The following is a 20,740-nucleotide window of genomic DNA, read 5'->3' as shown; positions in this document are numbered from 1 at the left end:
GTTGACGCGAAATCTTATCGATCATCTGCGAAACGAGGGCAATTTATGACTCGATAACGTATTGTTTTGCAATCTACCGGACCTGAACTTGTTCTGTTTATGAATCAACAGATGCATAGGAGAACGGATGCAATTACTACGACACGTATTCTTTGCGTAACTAGAACGTACGTCAAACGTGGATGAAACTGAACGAAGAGAATCGTTTGATAACTAAGCACAGTCTGTCTGTCTGTCTAATAGTCTAATCTTCGAGGGCCATAAATTCTCGTTAACTCTTCCCAGTTCGAACAGCGAGTCCAAAGTGTCGTTCTATAAATACAAAATCGTTTTTTATTCGCTGAAATTTATTGTCGCGTATTCCGTTTCCCATACGAAACTTGTCTATGGCGCCGATATTTTCCCGTGCACGATCACGCGTTAAACGCCATTGCACGTTAAGCGAATCAAATCGTAAAATGTGTGCTACTTACTTCATCACGTAGAAACGAAGCTAGTATAATTCCTTCGCTCGTCCTCGACTTATTCTCGCCCGAGGAAACCCATCAAGCAGCTAAGAACACATCGTACCGTATAAAGGCGCGCGGAATACCGCTATATACATATAGTCGTATACACCTATAGCTTTATTCGCAGCGTGCAAACAGAACGCATCGTCGAACGTATAACGTATCACGTATCAATGAAACGTCGAATTTCCAACTGTCAGTGTCCTATGGAATTTTATACACCACCGTGTTGCAGCTTTTCTACTTGTGTTTTATCTAATCGCTCTAGCGTTCGATGCCGGTCACTATTTTTTTCTAGTCCAACACTTATTACATAAAACTCTCCTCACTCTCTGTCGTCTTCGACCGATGTCCTTCCATTCAAATTCCATTCAAATTTTTTCCTCGAGAAATTACGATACACACGAAAGAACTCGATCGTCGGGGAACAACCCCTAAAACGCGTAATTCCATATATAACAACGAAGTTTCTGTCGAACCGCGTCGATCTTGTCACTTGTCCGGTTAACTGATAGAAAGAACAAGATTCGATATATCGATCATACCAACAACACCTTACAAGCACATTTACCGCGCGGCTGTTGGCGCAACACTGAACAACTGCGTATCGGTCACATAGTAATAACTAACAACGCTACGGCGTCTGGGAGCGCGCGATGTCTCGCGCAGTCGCGTGATCGTCTACACGACAAATCGGCCGCCTGTTTACCGCCAGAATTAGACAAAACAAAGTAGCTGCACCGATTAAAAGTCTGATTGGCTTAACAGGGGTTCGACTCCGCGGAGACACGCCGCCCTTGCCCGATATCTTCTCATTCTCGTCAACTTTATTCCCGAGGAACCACGATGGTGACACGTGACTTTCGAAAATATTATTAACAATGGTATTGAGTTTTATACGAACTGTAATTTCTCTGAAATTTATATTTCAATCAATACCATTGATTTGGTCTTGTTTTCTTGTTAATGATTGACTATATTAAAAGAAGAAGACATTTGGTTTTGAATCGCGTATATGTATCGAGTATTAAACAGATCTATAACGAAAATATAAAAAGCTCGTTATTGGCAACAGCCGATTATCGATAACAATTGATAATCAGGATATTCGTATCGTTCTTTGCGTCAGCTTAAATTTGGAAAATCTGCCATGAATTTAATGAAAATCTAAATTTAGTATTTGGCGTTATTCCACTTAGGAAATGTTTTAACGCTAATATTAAATCAACTGTTTTAAAAAGGAACTGTATTTAAATTCTAGAAACGATAATTCTTATAAATGCAGAATAATGAAGCTCATTGGGAAAGTCCGTTGTTGAATCATATGGAAATTACTTTGATTGCATATACAATATGACGTTTTAAGGAAACTATTTTCGGCTATATTTTTATTTAAAGAAACGACATTTCATATACAATCTAATGCGTCAGAAAAATTAAATTGTCATCTTACTAGGAAGCAATTGACAAAGAGCATCGAACAGTTATCAATGGGTAAAAATGTTCGCTTTGCCTCATACAATATTTCTCGTTCTGATCAAAGAAAGTAAATGATAAATGACGAGAAAGTTCTTTTTTTACACTTCTCCTTTGCAACGTGTGAAATGAAATGGTACATTTGAAAGTCGTTGCAGATTGTTGACGCAGCTCTTGTTGTTCGGTCTGAGTGAAAGGGTAGAGACAGCGTTGCTCCGATTGAAAATATATGAGATAAATTAATTCTTCGTTTTTACGATACGTATCTGTTTCACCATTAAAAGATAAAAAAGTGTCTAATACGAGTAAGTATTTAATAATTTGTTGGAAAATATAATATCGTATTAAATCTTCTTGTACAGGTCCATAATTTATCTCTTTGCTAGAAATCCTGTGCTTCTCGTAATACAACAAATATTTAAGATATCGATCTTAAAAAAATAAGGATCAACGACTTATTACGACTATTAAACTAAGTTGTTTATGAACAATTTTCTGTTAAGACCATTAAGTTTGAATTTGTCAACATGATTAATATGTTTTAGTACGAAAGCATGTGTCTTTTCTTATTGCATCTCGTAGTGAGCGCTAAAATTACTTTAAAATAACCTTCAGTATAAAAAAGCGTACGACTATACCGTAATTCCATAGTTTCAAGCTTCCGTTACTATGTATCAAACATTTGTTACATCGTTAAAAACAAAGAAGACTTCTAGATATTTGAATCGTGACGAGACCATATATCGTGGTGTGCATATTACAAAAGAAAAATCTCTAATCTTACGATAAGAAGTAATACAAATATCCATCGTTGGTAGATTTAATTTTATTCTACGTATCGAATTGCGTATCGAAATAGACGCGTGAATTCATATAACTAAATATTCAAACTCCTCTCGTGGAATAACAATATCAATGAAATTGTCATCGTTCGAACATTTCACGATATGAATATCATACGTGATAGTATTTAGTTGAAAGTATCTCTTACTACCTCCGCGTATTATCTCTTGCCGCAACATTAACCTTGAAGAGAATAGATTGACTCGACTCCACCCCATAATGTATCCAATGAAACTGACATTTCTACTTCGAACGATCGCGCTTGACACTCGTGCCTTGTTTTTCTAATGATCAAAATTGTTGGTTCATTACCATGAACCTCAGCCACGTAAACAAGATATTTCACCATATGTGCAAAGTAAAAAACAACTAAACATATACGTAGCTTACATGTCATTTATTTCCATGACAAGCTACGGAAGATAGAAGAAAAACGGTCGCAATTCCCACAAGCTATATGATCGTTTATCGTAAACTACTTACTGTTGTTAATTCTATTGCTGCGATAATAAACGAGTTTAAAGTCGATAAATTACGTCGTAACGAAAGACCAACAAGGTTTGTATTCGCGATCCTGTTTATCTATAGAGCAATATCAATCATCGCCGTTAAACAGTTCATTGTCAACAGCGCGTCGACGAAGATAAATCCAGAAACATTTAAATTGAGTGCGGTATTTATCCCTTAAGCTGGTGGTATCGTTGATGTTTTAATACATAAGCCTAGAACGTTTTTATCGTCTCCACGGTGATTACGCACCGCATTTCCATTCTTCAGACTCATTGAGATCGAGTTTGGAAATAAATAACGACACTTCTATCACGATAGGATTATCTATCTATCATATATCCATCTTAAAATTGAAATTATATCGTTTTAGAGTACATAAAGGAAGGACCTGAAGAACGTGTAAAACGAAATTTCTTATTTTTTAAATTAAGTATTACTGAATGAGAAATCCGATCACGTAAAAAATTAAAAGAAAATAGTATAGGATTTTTTATTTATTTGGAAATATTAGAAATTGAAGTTTCCAATGATTTCTATCCTATATGATAAGTTAATTGATCGATAGATCTATTTATAATGAATTAAACAGGAAACGATGGTTATTTAACGTTAACTAAATACCGTAATGTGCTATAACTAAGACAACTAAATAGTTAATTCACAACTCACAACTAATAGTTTACAACTCATAGCAACTCGGCATCTCAACTCTCCAATCCTCACAAATCGACTTCCAACTCATAACTTGTCTCCTCACAACTTAACTCTTCAGATAACGATCCCCCGGTAACGATTCCGAGGTAATGACCGCCCGGTTACGATCACGTAGGCCATCTTCCGGCGTAACTATTTGACTGAAGGATCGACAGCGCAATAAGGCCCATTGAAGTTTCCAGACCCTTTTGGTCTAACCGCACTTAGGTTTTCTCGCAATATTGTTTATGGTTCACCCGATATTTCTTAGGCCATTTGTCCACTATACTGCAATAGTATTTTAAAAATGTTAACTGTGGTAACTGACGAACATGGAAAGTATCTAAAATATTAAGCTATCGAATCACTTTTATAAAAATTTTAATCAAATCTCTAGACATTGAAATTTCAATGTTACCATATGACGGTACCATTCAGTAATAAGAGTAAGAATACCCTATTATCATATATTAAAAGAAAGCGTCGCAAGATTATTTCGCGATATTGTAATTACTGAGCTCGCTTAAATCCTGTCATTTAGTGATCACACTTATACACACGCTTTACCATTTATAAATAACCAAGCGAATGCAGAATCATTACAGGTGTCCGCGCATGGAAACAGCGTATGGTCTCACAGAAGACAGCCAAAGAATCAATAAAGAACACATGCGCCTACAGAATCACGTCACTTCAAAGATCTCGCTTTCATTACATATGAGAAGTGCACACAACGTAGCTTAATAAAAATTGAAACAGGATCAAGATGTACATTATGATACCTCCGACGATCTACAAAAATACACATTATTGTTAGAGAATTAAAATCTTAACAATATTACATTAACTCTTTCGAGAACGAGTTGACACGCCCAATATAGAATTTCTTTGGGTTTCCGCAAAAAAATTTTCTCATACCACCAATTATCTTGTATCTAATTATTTGTTATCACTCGTTATTACTGATAGAAATTTCTAGTAATAATAATGATACATATTTTCTGATGGTTTTATAAAAAAAGACAAAATGTACTAAGATCAGAACCAGTTTCACTCAAAGCAAATGTCGTTTTAACGGATAATGGTTAAAGTAACTGCAGCACCGAACGCGAAAGAGTTGATAAATCAACCGACCGTAGAAACTTCGTGAATAGTGTTCGTATTACCTTTGCCAAAAATGATGAATTCATATCGAATGTCTTTGCTGTGAATACGTTTGTCGTGTGCATTATTTGCAGAGAAAAAAGCTCCACCTGTAATTTCATAATTAATGTAACATTGAAACGTATTTCGTATTCATACATACGTATTTTTTTCCGAGGATCACGTAACGATTTTATTCGGACCATGGCTACAATAATTAGACTGTAAATTTATACCTTTTTAAATACAATTAATGAAATAGGATGTACATATTCTATTGATTATATTTTGATAAGTTTATATATTTCTGTACATTACACATCTACATTCTGAACATCTTTGCGCCTTTGAATTTTCGCAGTTTGAGGGGGTATTCTGGTCTAGAGGCATGAATTTCGGGCGATTTTTGAAGCTCTGTACAAGCGAAATAAAAAATATTTTTGCTATCCTTCTTTTTAGCATTTGTTTATTGATATTTCGAGATTACGTAAAAAATTCACTGAAAAAACTCAATATTTAAAAAGTTATGAGCTGGCAAAGTGGATGCTGCCAAAAAAATGGGGTGTCGTGGCGTGTATGATATCAACCCTTCTGTTCATCTGAAACAAAAAATGCGAACGGATTCTTAATTAGTATGGATACCGCTATCGTCTGAACCTTGGAAAAGTCAATACAACATTTTTTCACAAAATGACGGCCGTTTGAAAAAAAATTTCTTATTTCGCACGTTTTTTTTTGACAATTCCGAACGTTTAAAAAATAGTAATATTAAAGATTTTGAGCTGAGCGTGGTCCGGATGATAGAGGAGTATATAAGGAATATTCAGACCAAATTTAAAATACATCGGTTCATTAGAACTTGAGATATCGTGCACGCCAACTCGAAAAACGTAGTTTCGAGAAAAACGCGTTTAAAGTTTTGAGACAAATTTCCGGCAATTTTACTCATAGAATGGTACAGTATACTTACATATTTTTAATCGGCGATTCCTGCTCCATACAAGAAACCTTCCTCTACTTCAAAATACTTATTCTCCGAAGTTCTTTCATGGAGACAAGCAAAACAGAGAAAAATTCTAAAATACAGTAGCCGTAATTGTTATTAATTCAAACTTCTTCATCTTGCGAACTTATTAGTTTTGCTGCAGATGCACTAGTGAAACTGGTATCTTCTTGATTAAATTGATTACCCGAAAATCTTCTCTTCTTCACTCTGCATGCTCGTTTAGAGCAGAATTTTGAATGTTTTCTATCCATTTTACTTTAAAATCTCAATATATAAAACAATTTTTACCTTAAATATTTATAAAACGTTGTCAGAATTAGCACGTAAACGTTGCTTGAAAGCTGTCAAGAAACTAACTTGATTTTATGAGGGTTTTCATACGTAGGTACTCGGGCAGCGTCTACCGTTTATTGCACATTGGTCCCGGTCGGACCGGAGCAGATGCTGCGTCACAAAAATGGTTATAACTCGTAAAATAATTGAAATTTTGAAAAATAGTTTTAAGGGCATATTCTTGAATGTCTAAACTTTGGAAATATGAAAAAAAAATTTTCGATTTTTTCAAATTTCTAGACCAGAATACCCCCTTAATAATAATAGTATTACTATAGTTAAATTGTTACCTCGCGTTTCACGAATGGATCGTTAGTAGCACTGAAAACATCAGAAAGTGTCCTCTTCATTTTTCTCGCCCGATTCGTCGCTGTTTCACACGCCCAAATCATCATCCAAAACTTGATAAAATAGAAAGCAGCTGGCGTGACACACGGTTTGTACCAGAACTAGCTGTTTGCAGGAAATCCACCGTACGAATAAATTATATAGATATATATATCAGAAGTGGCCACGTTGAAAGTCGTAATAGCTGCGATTATAACACGTATCATAAACATATTGTTCAGCAATTCCAATCCATCGCTGATTTCCAAGTGTTTCTCTTCCAAATTCTTCAGTTCCACCAACAATGAACTTAGCTGTCTATGATGCACAAACGTCTGCATCCATATATCATTATTCATTGGAAGCTTCTTCAGCTGTCGTATAGATTCATTAATTTCCTTAAAGCAATCTTTCAAGATGCATGTGCAATTTATGTAGAGCATGTCTAGTGAAGGATTGGCCATCATTATGTACATGCTCATAAAATTCAGCAAAGTCAGGAAAATACTGTGTTTAAAACAGTTTGGTATATGGATGGCGAGAAATAGAAAACATAAAATGTCCTTCGTGTGAATCACTTTAGACAAATCTTTGAAATCCTTTGTAGACAGTATGCAGCTAGTTCTTGACAGATTTTGAATCACTAATAATCGAGCGTCAGTTAACAAATACATCACCACGATCATGAACTCATCTAAGAACACGTACATGTTCACATGAATCGACTCTGGTATGCTCTTGTTTATTTTCATGCCAATATTTATTTCATAGATTGTGATCATTAACGAACACACGAAAATGAACATCATAGACGTAGAAAAAGCGAAACGGCCCTTCGAAAGTGAGTATACTTGATGTTCGTACTTATAAGGAAAATATCCGAGTAGCCAGAAGATGAAAAAGCAAGGATACATCAACGATTCGAAATCTGTTGCTCTCATTAACTTCCATGTTCTACGTTTCTTTAGTTCCTCGATTATTCCCGTACTTTTTAACATCATTAAATAATGGACAAATTCGAAATTAATAAAAGAACCTGGTCATGAATGTACGTAGACTACAATTTCTCACAAACGACTATCGTTTTTAAGACGGAGACACTTTGGCTAATGAAACTCACACATCAAAGAACGAAAAAATGCAGTTCGATAATGAAATGTGTGTGTAAATAAATAATGTGGATTGCTATTTCATCGTGCAATGAAAATGCTTTTAACATGATTAAATATGTGACTTTATTACGAAAGAAGTAAGACAGAAGTTCTACTAATTGAAACTTCTCATCAACAAGACTCGACGAGTAAGAACTGCACTAATATTAACAAAAAAGTGGTAATGCCGCACGCCATCTGTAAGAAGTGTTGATAAAAATACTTCATTCCTTTTGATCCAATCTCCTATTACCTTTGTCAAAAGGGTTGCATCTATTACGAGTCCATTCATCACGAACGCGTTACCCTTTTGTAGCACTTGCAACGAGAACAACTCCAACTAGAACCACGTACATTGACTACAATTTCAATATATTTCTTCTATATTTCCAACATAAATCATCGATAGTAAAATAATCGACTCATCTTACCTCCATCGTCACCTGCTCGTCGAAAGTATGTACAAGAATTCGATGAATGTCGCGGCCAGTTTTCTGCATTTGATCCCTGGTAATTTCAACGATCGAAACTGTGATAATTACATGTACAATGTAATAAATCGCGAAGCCAAGAATAAGAATCAGCGATTTCACCTCGCCGATTTCTTTGTGCATGGATAAATAATTGTATATAGTGAATATAATGAAAATGGACATTATTGTTAACATGGCTTCGATCTGCATGCTACACGTGTTATTCAATAGCTGTACGACTTCGCTCATCTCCAGATGTTGCTTTTTAAGAGTCCTCAACTTCGTCAACAATATAGGATTCTTCTGCATATGATAGACTCTTCTGAGTAGATGAGGCTCATCATTGACTAGAATTTCCTTCACTTTCACTAAAGAATCGTTTATGTATTTAAAACAGGCATTTAGCACGTATACGTTGTTCGTGTACAAGCTAGTTAATACTATAGCACCGATGAAAGTATGCCAACAAGTGTAACAAAAAATATAAGGTACCCAGAATAAGTTGTATGGAATGCAGCACATTGGTGGTAACAGAATTAAGATGTCTTTTATAAGAATCTTTTTAACCACTTTATGCCAAGTTTCTGATGACAGTATACGAGAAACATTCGAGATGCTATCGATCGCTCGGATCATTGATTGATTTTTGGTATAAGCCGAGATGAAAATCACAGGCCCACAAAGAAATATCAGAATAAATTGCAATTTATATGAAAGTTCTGTAAATCTCATAGGAGAAAAGTTGGTTTGGTACAGAGAAAGAATTACGCAGATCAAGTAAATAATGATGGAAATTGTAGAGAAAACGAAGTATGATTTCGAATATACAAATTTCGATGATTCGAGTTTGTATGGTAAAAATCCCATTAAACGATTGAAGGCGGCACTGGGACTTATTAAAGATGTGTAACTCCCGAAATATGACGACGATGATTTAAGTTTTTGATTTTTCCTTTGTTCAAGTTTCTGCGGTCGATTAAACATTTTAAACACCTGAAGTAGTACAACGTAGTTTTTAGTAATTTTTACGTACGATTTAGTCCTCATGAAATAAATGAAACTTTATTTTTTGTACGAAGACTAAGTTCACCTTTGATACTGTGCTTTGTACTGTCACACGAAGAAGCACACCTCTCACTGTAAGAAGTCTGTATGTTATGGTTTGTCGAACAGTAATGAAATTTAATCATTTCTACGCGAATCTAATTCGAGCATCTAAAGCAAAAGAATAGTGCAATCCATTAACGAAAAGGGTTTCATAATATTAAAGACTTACAGGGAATATAGAAGTAACAACATTATCTTAATTGAAACTGATCGATACGACCAGGTGACATTAGTTCATCATGTACTATTTATTGATTTTACCTCTTACATCGTGTTTTATTGAAAATACTTGACCGAAATTAACAATATCTTCAAACAGAAATTTTATTAAAATATTTAGCAGCAAATAAATTATTTTGGTCATTGTCTGATTTCTATAGTTGTTGCATAACTTAGATGATGATAATTAGTACTGACTCATAATAACATATTGAGTCAAATTGTGTCACAATAACATATGTATCATTTTCAAAAGATACGACGAAAGTGGGAACATTCGCGTCAGAGTTATACACTACAATATGTTTCTCACTTCATTCAACGTATTGCTTGACGTCATTGCCGTATGCGTCGATTATTTTATCAGTTTCCTGTACTCAGTGTTGCTCCTAGATATACTGCTCTATTATCTCTATCATAGTTTGCCTTTCAGAACGCTAGTAAAGAATCAATAAAGAACACATGTGTCCCACAGAATCACGTCACTTAAAGGATCTCACTCTCAGTGAGAATGAAGAATGCATACAACGTAGTATAATAAAAATTGAAACAGAGTCAACATGAATATTGTGATACCTTCGATGACTTACAAAAATACACATTAGAGTCACAATAGTGCTAAATTAACACTTTCAGGGACAAGTTAACTCTTTCCCGATTGAATTTTCTTGGGAATAGGGAAAAAAATTCTTTTTTCTCAGTTATTATTAACAGAAATACATATTTTCTGATGGTTTTATAAAAGAAACAAAATGTACTAAAGTCAGAACCAGTTTATCCAAAGCAATTGCTGTTTTCATAGGTAATGCTTAAAGTAAACGCAGTATCGAACGCGAAAAATTTAATAAATTAACAGATTATAGAAATTTCATGAAATGATTTCCATCTCAACTTTGTCAAAAATGATGAATTCATGTCGAATGTTTGCGCTGAAAATATGATTGTTCTGTGCACGAATTGCAGAGAAAAAAGCTCCACCAGCAATTTCATGATTAATGTAACAATCAGAAAATATTTAACACGTATTTTTCTTTTAATAACTTGTAACGATCCTTTAACGATTCAATTGCAATGGATTTTAATGACTGCAATAGTTAGATTATAAATTCATACTTTTAAAAATACAATTAATTATATTAATTACATTTTGATAAGTTTATACATTTCTGTACATTACACATCTGTATTCTGAACATCTTTGCACCTTCGAATTTTCGCAATTTAATAATAATAGTATTACTATAATTAAATTGCTACCTTGCGTTTCACGAATGGATCGTTTGTAGAACTGACGACATCCTAAAATATCGTCTTCATTTTCTTCGCTCGATTCGCCGCTGTTTCACACGCCCAAATCATCATCTCAAACTTGATAAAATAGAAAGCGGCTGGCGTAACATAATCTTTGTATCAGAACTTGATGTTCACAGGAAATTCGTTCTATGAATGTATTATATAGAAATACATAACGAAAGTGGCCATGGTGAAAGTTGTGATAGCTGTGACTGTCACAAACGTATGGTTTAACAATTCCACCCCATTGCTGATTTCCAAGTGTTTTTCCTCTAAATTCTTCAGCTTCATTACCAACAATGGACTTAGCTGTCTATGACGCATAAACGTGTGCATCTGTATATCGTCATTTAGTGAAAGCTGTTTCAGTTATTATATACATTCGTCGATTTTATTAAAGCAAACTTTCAAAATGCACACGCAGTAGTGTAGAACGTGTCCATCGAAGAGTTGACCATCAATATGTACATGTTGATAAAATTCCGCAGAGTCAGGAAAATAATGTGTTTAAAACAGTCTAGTATATGGATGGCGAAAAATAAGAAGCATAAAATGTCCTAAGCCTGAATAGCTTTAGATGAATCTCTGAAATCCTTTGTAGAAAATATGGAGCTGGTCTTCGACCGATTTTCCATCAACGATATTCGAGCGCCAATTAACAGATATATCATCAAGATCACGACCCCATCTAAGAACGTGTACATGTTCCCGTGAATCAAGTCTAGTACGCTATAGTTCATTCTCGTACCAATGTTTATTTCGTAGATTGTGAACAATAACGAGAATACGAAAATGAACATCATAGACGTAGAAAAAGCGGAACAGCCCTTCGAAAGAAGGTATCCTGAAGATTCGAACATGTACAAAAGATATCCGAGCAGTCAACAAATGCAAAAATAAGGGTACACAAACAATTCAAAGTCTGTTGCTCTTAATAAGGTCCATGTTCTATGTTTCTTCAGTTCTTTAACTTCCGCCATATTTTTTGACATCATTAAATGAAAATCTCGAAGAAATTCGATGTCAGTGAAAGAACTTAGGAATGAATGTAGATCGACTATTGTCCTTCATAAACGACTATTGTTTTTAAGAGGGAGAGATTTTGTATAATGTAAGTTATTCATCACAACACAAAAAAGTGCAATTCGATAATGAAACACGCAAATAAATAATACGGAGCTTCATCGCGATTAAACATGCCACTTTATTATGAAAAAAAAATTGACCCGATATAAACTAATTTTCTCAATTTTTCTAAGCAAATTATTTCTTAGATACATTTCATCCATTAATACAGAAGTTTTACTAATTGAAACTTCTCATCAACAAGATTCGACGAATAAGAATTGTATTAATATTAACAAAAAAGTGGTAATGCCGCACGCCATCTGTAAAAAGTGTTGATAAAATCATTTCATCTCTTTTGATCCAACTTCCTACTACCTTTGTCAAAAGGGTTGCGTCTATTATGAGCCCCTTCATCACGAACACGTTACCCTTCTGCAGCACTTGCAACGAAAAGAACTGCAACTAGAATCATGTACACTGATTACAATTTCAATATATTTCTTCCATATTTCCAACATAAATCATCGATAGTAAAATAATCGTCTCATCTTACCTCCGTCGTCACTTGCTCGTCGAAAGTATGTACAAGAATTCGATGAATGTTGCGGCCAGTTTTCTGCATTTGATCCCTGGTAATTTCAACCATCGAAACTATGATAATTATATGTATGATGTAATAAATCGCGAAGCCAAGATTAAAAGTCAGCGATTTCACCTCGCCCATTTCTTTGTGCATGGATAAATAATTGTACATATTGAATGTAATGTCGATGAACATTATTGTTAACATGGCTTCGATCTGCATGCTACACGTGTTATTCAGTAGCTCAACGACTTCGCTCATCTCCAGATGTTGCTTTTTAAGAGTCCTCAACTTTGTCAATAATATAGGATTCTTCTGCATATGATAGACTCTTCTGAGTAGATGAGGCTCATCATTGACTAGAATTTCCTTCACTTTCACTAAAGAATCGTTTATGTATTTAAAACAGGCATTTAGCACGTATACGTTATTCGTGTACAAGCTAATCAGTGCGATGACACCGAGAAAAGTATACCAACAGGTATAACCAAAAGTAAAATTTGAGTAGAAGATGATGATTAGAATGTAACACATTTGTGGTAGCAGGATTAAGATATCTTTTATAACAATTCTTGTAGCCATTTTATGCCAAGTTTCTGATGACAGTATACGAGAAACGTTCGAGATACCATCGATCGCTCGGATCATTGATTGATTTTTGGCATAAGCCGAGATGAAAATCGCAGGCCCACAAAGTAATATGAAAGAAATATGTAACTTATTTGCAAGTGTTGGAAGACGCACAGAAGAAAAGTTGACTTGCAACTGAGAAAGAATTACACAGATCGAATAAATAATCATGGAAATTGCAGAGAAAACGAAGTATGATTTCGAATATACAAATTTCGATGATTCGAGTTTGTATGGTAAAAATCCCATTAAACGATTGAAGGCGGCACTGGGACTTATTAAAGATGTGTAACTCCCGAAATATGACGACGATGATTTAAGTTTTTGATTTGACCTTTGTTCAAGTTTCTGCGGTCGACTAAACATTTTAAAAATCTGAATTCAAACAATGCAAATTTTAGTAATTTTTTACGTACGATTTAGTTTCCTCATGAAACAAGTGAAACTTTACTATTCGTACGAAGGCTAAGTTCACCTTTGAGACTGTGCTTTGTACTGTCACACGATGAAACACATCTCTCACTATAAAAGGTCTATATGTATTGTTTTGTCGAACAGTAAAGAAATTTAATCATTTTTATTCGGATCTAATTCGAGCATCTAAAGCAAGAGAATAGTGCAACTCATTAACGAAAGGTGTTTTGTAACATTAAAGACTTACAGGAATATAGAAGTAACAGCATTATCTTAATTGAAATTGATCGATGAAACCAGGAGAATCTACAATAATTCATAATACACCATCTATCTTAGTGCTCACTTCGTGGATTTCTCAGCTGTGAGCCATTATAACAGATACATTATTTAAAATAACAATATTTTGAAACAGAAGTTTGATCAGAATATTTAGAACTGTTACTTTGGTGTCTGATTTTTATATTGGTTGTACAACTTAGATGATAATATATAATTAGTATCGACGAGAAAATGAGTCGTAATAATATATGTATGTATCGTTTATCAAAAACACGAAGGTAGTCGAAAGGAGCGCGTTGATGTTACACATTATCGTTAATCTTTCTACTTAGAACGTATCTTTTAACGACACTGCTCTATGCGGCGATTATGTTTTCAACTTCCAGTACTTAATGTTCTTTCGCTTGTTTTCCCTCCATTATAGTTTACCGATCAAAAAGCTGCCAAAGAATTAATAAAGAACATCTACAGAATCACGTTACTTCAAAGATCTCGCTTTCATTCCATTTGAAAACTGCACACAACGTAACTTAATAAAAATTGAAACAGGATCAAGATGTACATTATGATACCTCCGACGATCTACAAAAATACACATTATTGTCAGAGAATTAACAGTATCTTAACAATATTACATTAACTCTTTCGAGAACGAGTTGACACGCCCAATATAGAATTTCTTTGGGTTTCCGCAAAAAAATTTTCTCATACCACCAATTATCTTGTATCTAACTATTTTTTATCACTCGTTATTACTGACAGAAATTTCTAGTAATAATAATAATATACATTTTCTGATGGTTTTATAAAAAAGACAAATTGTACTAAAATCAGAACCAGTTTCATTCAAAACAAATGTCGTTTTAACGGATAATGGTTAAAGTAACTGCAGCACTGAACGCGAAAGTGTTGATAAATCAACCGACTGTAGAAACTTCGTGAATAGTGTTCGTATTACCTTTGCCAAAAATGATGAATTCATATCGAATGTATTTGCTGTGAATATGTTTGTCGTGTGCATTATTTGTAGACAAAAAAGCTCCACCTGCAATTTCATAATTAATGTAACATTGGAACGTATTTCGTATTCATACATACGTATTTTTTTCCGAAGATCACGTAACGATTTTATTCGGACCATGGCTACAGTAATTAGACTGTAAATTTATACCTTTTTAAATACAATTAATGAAATAGGATGTACATATTCTATTGATTATATTTTGATAAGTTTATATATTTCTGTATATTACACATCTACATTCTGAACATCTTTGCGCCTTTGAATTTTCGCAGTTTAATAATAATAGTATTGCTATAGTTAAATTGTTACCTCGCGTTTCACGAATGGATCGTTAGTAGCACTGAAAACATCCCAAAGTGTCGTCTTCATTTTTCTCGCTCAATTCGTCGCTGTTTCACACGCAAAAATCGTCATCCAAAACTTGATAAAATAGAAAGCAGCTGGCGTGACACACGGTTTGTACCAGAACTAGCTGTTTGCAGGAAATCCACCGTACGAATAAATTATATAGATATATATATCAGAAGTGGCCACGTTGAAAGTCGTAATAGCTGCGATTATAACACGTATCATAAACATATTGTTCAGCAATTCCAATCCATCGCTGATTTCCAAGTGTTTCTCTTCCAAATTCTTCAGTTCCACCAACAATGGACTTAGCTGTCTATGATGCACAAACGTCTGCATCCATATATCATTATTCATTGGAAGCTTCTTCAGCTGTCGTATAGATTCATTAATTTCCTTAAAGCAATCTTTCAAGATGCATGTGCAATTTATGTAGAGCATGTCTAGTGAAGGATTGGCCATCATTATGTACATGCTCATAAAATTCAACAAAGTCAGGAAAATACTGTGTTTAAAACAGTTTGGTATATGGATGGCGAGAAATAGAAAACATAAAATGTCCTTCGTGTGAATCACTTTAGACAAATCTTTGAAATCCTTTGTAGACAGTATGCAGCTAGTTCTTGACAGATTTTGAATCACTAATAATCGAGCGTCAGTTAACAAATACATCACCACGATCATGAACCCATCTAAGAACACGTATATGTTCACATGAATCGACTCTCGTATGCTCTTGTTTATTTTCATGCCAATATTTATTTCATAGATTGTGATCATTAACGAACACACGAAAATGAACATCATAGACGTAGAAAAAGCGAAAAAGCCCTTCGAAAATGAGTATACTTGATGTTCGTACTTATAAGGAAAATATCCGAGTAGCCAGAAGATGAAAAAGCAAGGATACATCAACGATTCGAAATCTGTTGCTCTCAATAACTTCCATGTTCTACGTTTCTTTAGTTCCCCGATTATTCCCGTACTTCTTAACATCATTAAATAGTGGACAAATTCGAAATTAATAAAAGAACCTGGTCATGAATGTACGTAGACTACAATTTCTCACAAACGACTATCATTTTTAAGACAGAGACACTTTGGCTAATGAAACTCACACATCAAAGCACGAAAAAATGCAGTTCGATAATGAAATGTGTGTGTAAATAAATAATGTGGATTGCTATTTCATCGTGCAATGAAAATGCTTTTAACATGATTAAATATGTGACTTTATTGCGAAAGAAGTAAGACAGAAGTTCTACTAATTGAAACTTCTCATCAACAAGATTCGACGAATAAGAATTGTATTAATATCAACAAAAAAGTGGTAATGCCGCACGCCATCTGTAAAAAGTGTTGATAAAATCATTTCATCTCTTTTGATCCAACTTCCTACTACCTTTGTCAAAAGGGTTGCATCTATTATGAGCCCCTTCATCACGAACACGTTACCCTTTTGCAGCACTTGCAACGAAAAGAACTGCAACTAGAATCATGTACACTGATTACAATTTCAATATATTTCTTCCATATTTCCAACATAAATCATCGATAGTAAAATAATCGTCTCATCTTACCTCCGTCGTCACTTGCTCGTCGAAAGTATGTACAAGAATTCGATGAATGTTGTGGCCAGTTTTCTGCATTTGATCCCTGGTAATTTCAACGATCGAAACTGTGATAATTACATATGCGAAGTAATAAATCGCGAAGCCAAGATTAAGAGTCAGCGATTTCACCTCGCCCACTTCTTTGTGCATGGATAAATAATTGTACATATTGAATGTAATGTCGATGAACATTATTGTTAACATGGCTTCGATCTGCATGCTACACGTGTTATTCAGTAGCTCAACGACTTCGCTCATCTCCAGATGTTGCTTTTTAAGAGTCCTCAACTTCGCCAATAATATAGGATTCTTCTGCATATGATAGACTCTTCTGAGTAGATGAGGCTCATCATTAACTACAATTTCCTTCACTTGCACTAAAGAATCGTTTATGTATTTAAAACAGGCATTTAGCACGTATACGTTATTGGTGTACAAGCTAATCAGTGCGATGACACCGAGAAAAGTATACCAACAGGTATAACCAAAAGTAAAATTTGAGTAGAAGATGGTGATTGGAATGTAACACATTTGTGGTAGCAGGATTAAGATATCTTTTATAACAATTCTTGTAGCCATTTTATGCCAAGTTTCTGATGACAGTATACGAGAAACGTTCGAGATACCATCGATCGCTCGGATCATTGATTGATTTTTGGCATAAGCCGAGATGAAAGTCGCAGGCCCACAAAGAAATATGAGAGAAATATGTAACTTATTTGCAAGTGTTGGAAGACGCACAGAAGAAAAGTGGATTTGCAACAGAGAAATAATTACGCAGATTGAATAAATAATCATGGAAATTGTAGAGAAAACGAAGTATGATTTCGAATATACAAATTTCGGTGATTCGAGTTTGTATGGTAAAAATCCCATTAAACGATTGATGGAAGCACTGGGACTTATTAAAGACGTGTAACTCATGAAGTATGACGACGTTGATTTAAGTTTTTTATTTGTCCTTGGCTCAAGTTTCTGCGATCGACTAAACATTTTAAAGATCTGAATATAACAGTGCAATTTTTAGTAATTTTTTACGTATGATTTAGTTTCCTCATGAAACAAGTGAAACTTTACTATTCGTACGAAGGTTAAGTTCTCCTTTGAGACTGTGCTTTGTACTGTCACACGATGAAACACATCTCTCACTATAAAAGGTCTATATGTATTGTTTTGTCAAACAGTAAGGAAATTTAATCATTTTTACTCGGATCTAATTTGAGCACCTGAAGCAAGAAAATAGTGCAACTCATTAACGAAAGGTGTTTCGTAATATTGAAGACTTACAGGAATATAGAAGTAGCAGCATTATCTTGATTGAAATTGATCGATGAAACCAGGTGAATCTACAATAATTCATAATGCACCATCTATCTTAGTGCTCACTTCGTGGATTTCTCAGCTGTGAGCCATTATAACAGATACATTATTTAAAATAACAATATTTTGAAACAGAATTTGATCAGAATATTTAGAACTGTTACTTTGGTGTCTGATTTTTATATTGGTTGTACAACTTAGATGATAATACATAATTAGTATCAACGAGAAAGTGAGTCGTAATAATATATGTATGTATCGTTTATCAAAAACACGAAGGTAGTCGAAAGGAGCGCGTTGATGTTACACATTATCGTTAATCTTTCTACTTAGAACGTATCTTTTAATGACACTGCTCTATGCGGTGATTATGTTTTCAACTTCCAGTACTTAATGTTCTTTCGCTTGTTTTCCCTCCATTATAGTTTACCGATCAAAAAGCTGCCAAAGAATTAATAAAGAACATCTACAGAATCACGTCACTTCAAAGATCTCGCTTTCATTACATATGAAGAGTGCACACAACGTAGTTTAATAAAAATTGAAACAGGATTAAGATGTACATTATGATACCTCCGACGATCTACAAAAATACAAATGTCAGAAAATTAACAGTATCTTAACAATATTACATTAACTCTTTCGAGAACGAGTTGACACGCCCAATATAGAATTTCTTTGGGTTTCCGCAAAAAAATTGTCTTCTACCACCAATTATCTTGTATCTAACTATTTTTTATCACTCGTTATTTCTGACAGAAATTTCTAGTAATAATAATAATACACATTTTCTGATGGTTTTATAAAAAAGATAAAATGTACTGAAATCAGAACCAGTTTCATTCAAAGCAAATGTCGTTTTAACGGATAATGGTTAAAGTAACTGCAGCACTGAACGCGAAAGAGTTAATAAATCAACCGACTGTAGAAACTTCGTGAATAGTGTTCGTATTACCTTTGCCAAAAATGATGAATTCATATCGAATGTCTTTGCTGTGAATATGTTTGTCGTGTGCATTATTTGCAGAGAAAAAAGCTCCACCTGCAATTTCATAATTAATGTAACATTGGAACGTATTTCGTATTCATACATATGTAGTTTTTCCGAAGATCACGTAACGATTTTATTCGGACCATGACTACAATAATTAGACTGTGAATTTTTAAATACAATTAATGAAATGGGATGTACATATTCTATTGATTATATTTTGATAAGTTTATATATTTCTGTACATTACACATGTGCATTCTGAACATCTTTGCGCCTTTGAATTTTCGCAGTTTAATAATAATAGTATTACTATAGTTAAATTGTTACCTCGCGTTTAACGAATGGATCGTTAGTAGCACTGAAAACATCCCAAAGTGTTGTCTTCATTTTTCTCGCTCGATTCGTCGCTGTTTCACATGCCCAAATCATCATCCAAAACTTGATAAAATAGAAAGCGGCTGGCGTGACATACGGTTTGTACCAGAACTTGCTGTTTGCAGGAAATCCACCGTATGAATAAATTATATAGAAATATATATCGAAAGTGACCACGATGAACGTCGTAATAGCTGCGACTGTAGTACGTATCATAAACGTATGGTTAAGCAATTCCACCCCATCGCTGATTTGCAAGTGTTTTTCCTCTAAATTCTTCAGCTTCATCACCACCAATGGACTTATCTGTTCATGATGCATAAATGTCTGCGTCGACATATTATCATTGATTCGGAGCTTCTTCAGTTGTCGTATAGATTCATCCATTTTCTTGAAGCAATCTTTCAAAATGCACACGCAATTTATATAGAATGTGTCCATGGAAAAGTTGGCCATCATTATGTATATGTTGGTAAGATTCCGTACTGTCACGAAAATGTTGCGCTTAAAACAGTTTGGTACATGGATGGCCAGAAATAAAAAACATAAAATGTCCTTCGTGTGAATCATTTTAGATAAATCTTTGAAATCCTTTGTAGACAATATGCAGCTGGTTCTTGACAAATTTTGGATCACCAATAATCGAGCGTCAGTTGACAAATACATCACCACGATCACGAGCCCATCTAAGAACGCGTACATGTTCCCGTGAATCGACTCTGGTATACTGTAGTTTATTTTCGTGCCAATGTTGATTTCGTAGATTATGAAAAGCAACAAGAATACGAAAATGAACATCATAGACGTGGAGAAGGCAAAACGTTGCTTCGAAAGTGAATATACTGGAGGTTGATACTTGTAAGGAAAATATCCGAGTAGCCAGCAGATGTAAAAGCAAGGGTACATTAACGATTCGAAGTCTATTGCCCTAAATAACTCCCATGTCTTACGTGTCTTCACTTTTCCACATTCCTTGACTTTTGCCGTTAACATCATTAAATGTTAG

The 20,740-nt window shown here is 34.4% G+C and overlaps 4 protein-coding genes and 2 pseudogenes across 5 annotated transcripts in view; 1 reads left to right on the top strand and 5 right to left on the bottom strand.

Annotated features, from left to right (window-relative positions):
- SMC5 (structural maintenance of chromosomes 5) overlaps positions 1–20,740 on the top strand; it is a 30,382-nt gene that overhangs the window by 1,995 nt on the left and 7,647 nt on the right. The window lies entirely within an intron of this gene.
- Positions 4,361–7,871, bottom strand: LOC138185480 (uncharacterized; annotated as a pseudogene).
- On the bottom strand, positions 8,086–12,164 carry LOC138185477 (putative gustatory receptor 28b). Of its 2 annotated transcripts, XM_069124463.1 has the most exons (3): positions 8,423–12,164; positions 8,245–8,331; positions 8,086–8,189 (listed from the first exon to the last, which is right to left on the bottom strand). In XM_069124463.1, exons 1-3 carry the CDS (start codon positions 9,509–9,511, stop codon positions 8,124–8,126), a joined length of 1,242 nt encoding a protein of 413 aa, XP_068980564.1. In that variant the 5' UTR covers positions 9,512–12,164; the 3' UTR covers positions 8,086–8,123. The 2 variants fall into 2 exon arrangements, with proteins under 2 accessions (XP_068980564.1, XP_068980563.1); XM_069124462.1 differs by having other exon boundaries at positions 8,086–8,331.
- LOC138185479 (putative gustatory receptor 28b) lies at positions 12,336–16,151 on the bottom strand (annotated as a pseudogene).
- On the bottom strand, positions 15,553–16,182 carry LOC138185731 (uncharacterized). The gene has a single exon (XM_069124895.1). It carries the CDS (start codon positions 16,180–16,182, stop codon positions 15,553–15,555), a length of 630 nt encoding a protein of 209 aa, XP_068980996.1.
- Positions 16,325–20,730, bottom strand: LOC138185730 (uncharacterized). The gene is made up of 7 exons (XM_069124894.1): positions 19,687–20,730; positions 19,321–19,407; positions 18,939–18,948; positions 18,123–18,193; positions 17,013–18,047; positions 16,835–16,921; positions 16,325–16,779 (listed from the first exon to the last, which is right to left on the bottom strand). Exons 1-7 carry the CDS (start codon positions 20,728–20,730, stop codon positions 16,714–16,716), a joined length of 2,400 nt encoding a protein of 799 aa, XP_068980995.1. The 3' UTR covers positions 16,325–16,713.

This window comes from Bombus flavifrons, chromosome 12 (genome assembly GCF_040668555.2).
Source record: "Bombus flavifrons isolate JBK064 chromosome 12, iyBomFlav1_principal, whole genome shotgun sequence".
Lineage (NCBI taxonomy): Eukaryota > Metazoa > Arthropoda > Insecta > Hymenoptera > Apidae > Bombus > Bombus flavifrons.
Note: the sequence above shows the minus strand (reverse complement) of the source record. Positions and strands in the feature narration are given on the sequence as shown.

What these genes read in the sequence shown, in the direction of transcription:
- LOC138185477 (XM_069124462.1), bottom strand. Translation starts at nt 9,511, where the DNA reads ATGAGGACTAAATCGTACGTAAAAATTACTAAAAACTACGTTGTACTA. An exon ending in ACGAGCAGGTGACGATGGAG is followed by an intron (nt 8,332 to 8,422) that starts GTAAGATGAGTC and finishes ACGTGGTTCTAG; the next exon opens with TTGGAGTTGTTCTCGTTGCA.
- LOC138185731 (XM_069124895.1), bottom strand. Translation starts at nt 16,182, where the DNA reads ATGAAAATAAACAAGAGCATACGAGAGTCGATTCATGTGAACATATAC.
- LOC138185730 (XM_069124894.1), bottom strand. Translation starts at nt 20,730, where the DNA reads ATGATGTTAACGGCAAAAGTCAAGGAATGTGGAAAAGTGAAGACACGT. An exon ending in ACGAGCAAGTGACGACGGAG is followed by an intron (nt 16,922 to 17,012) that starts GTAAGATGAGAC and finishes ACATGATTCTAG; the next exon opens with TTGCAGTTCTTTTCGTTGCA. An exon ending in ATGCAACCCTTTTGACAAAG is followed by an intron (nt 16,780 to 16,834) that starts GTAGTAGGAAGT and finishes CACTTTTTACAG; the next exon opens with ATGGCGTGCGGCATTACCAC.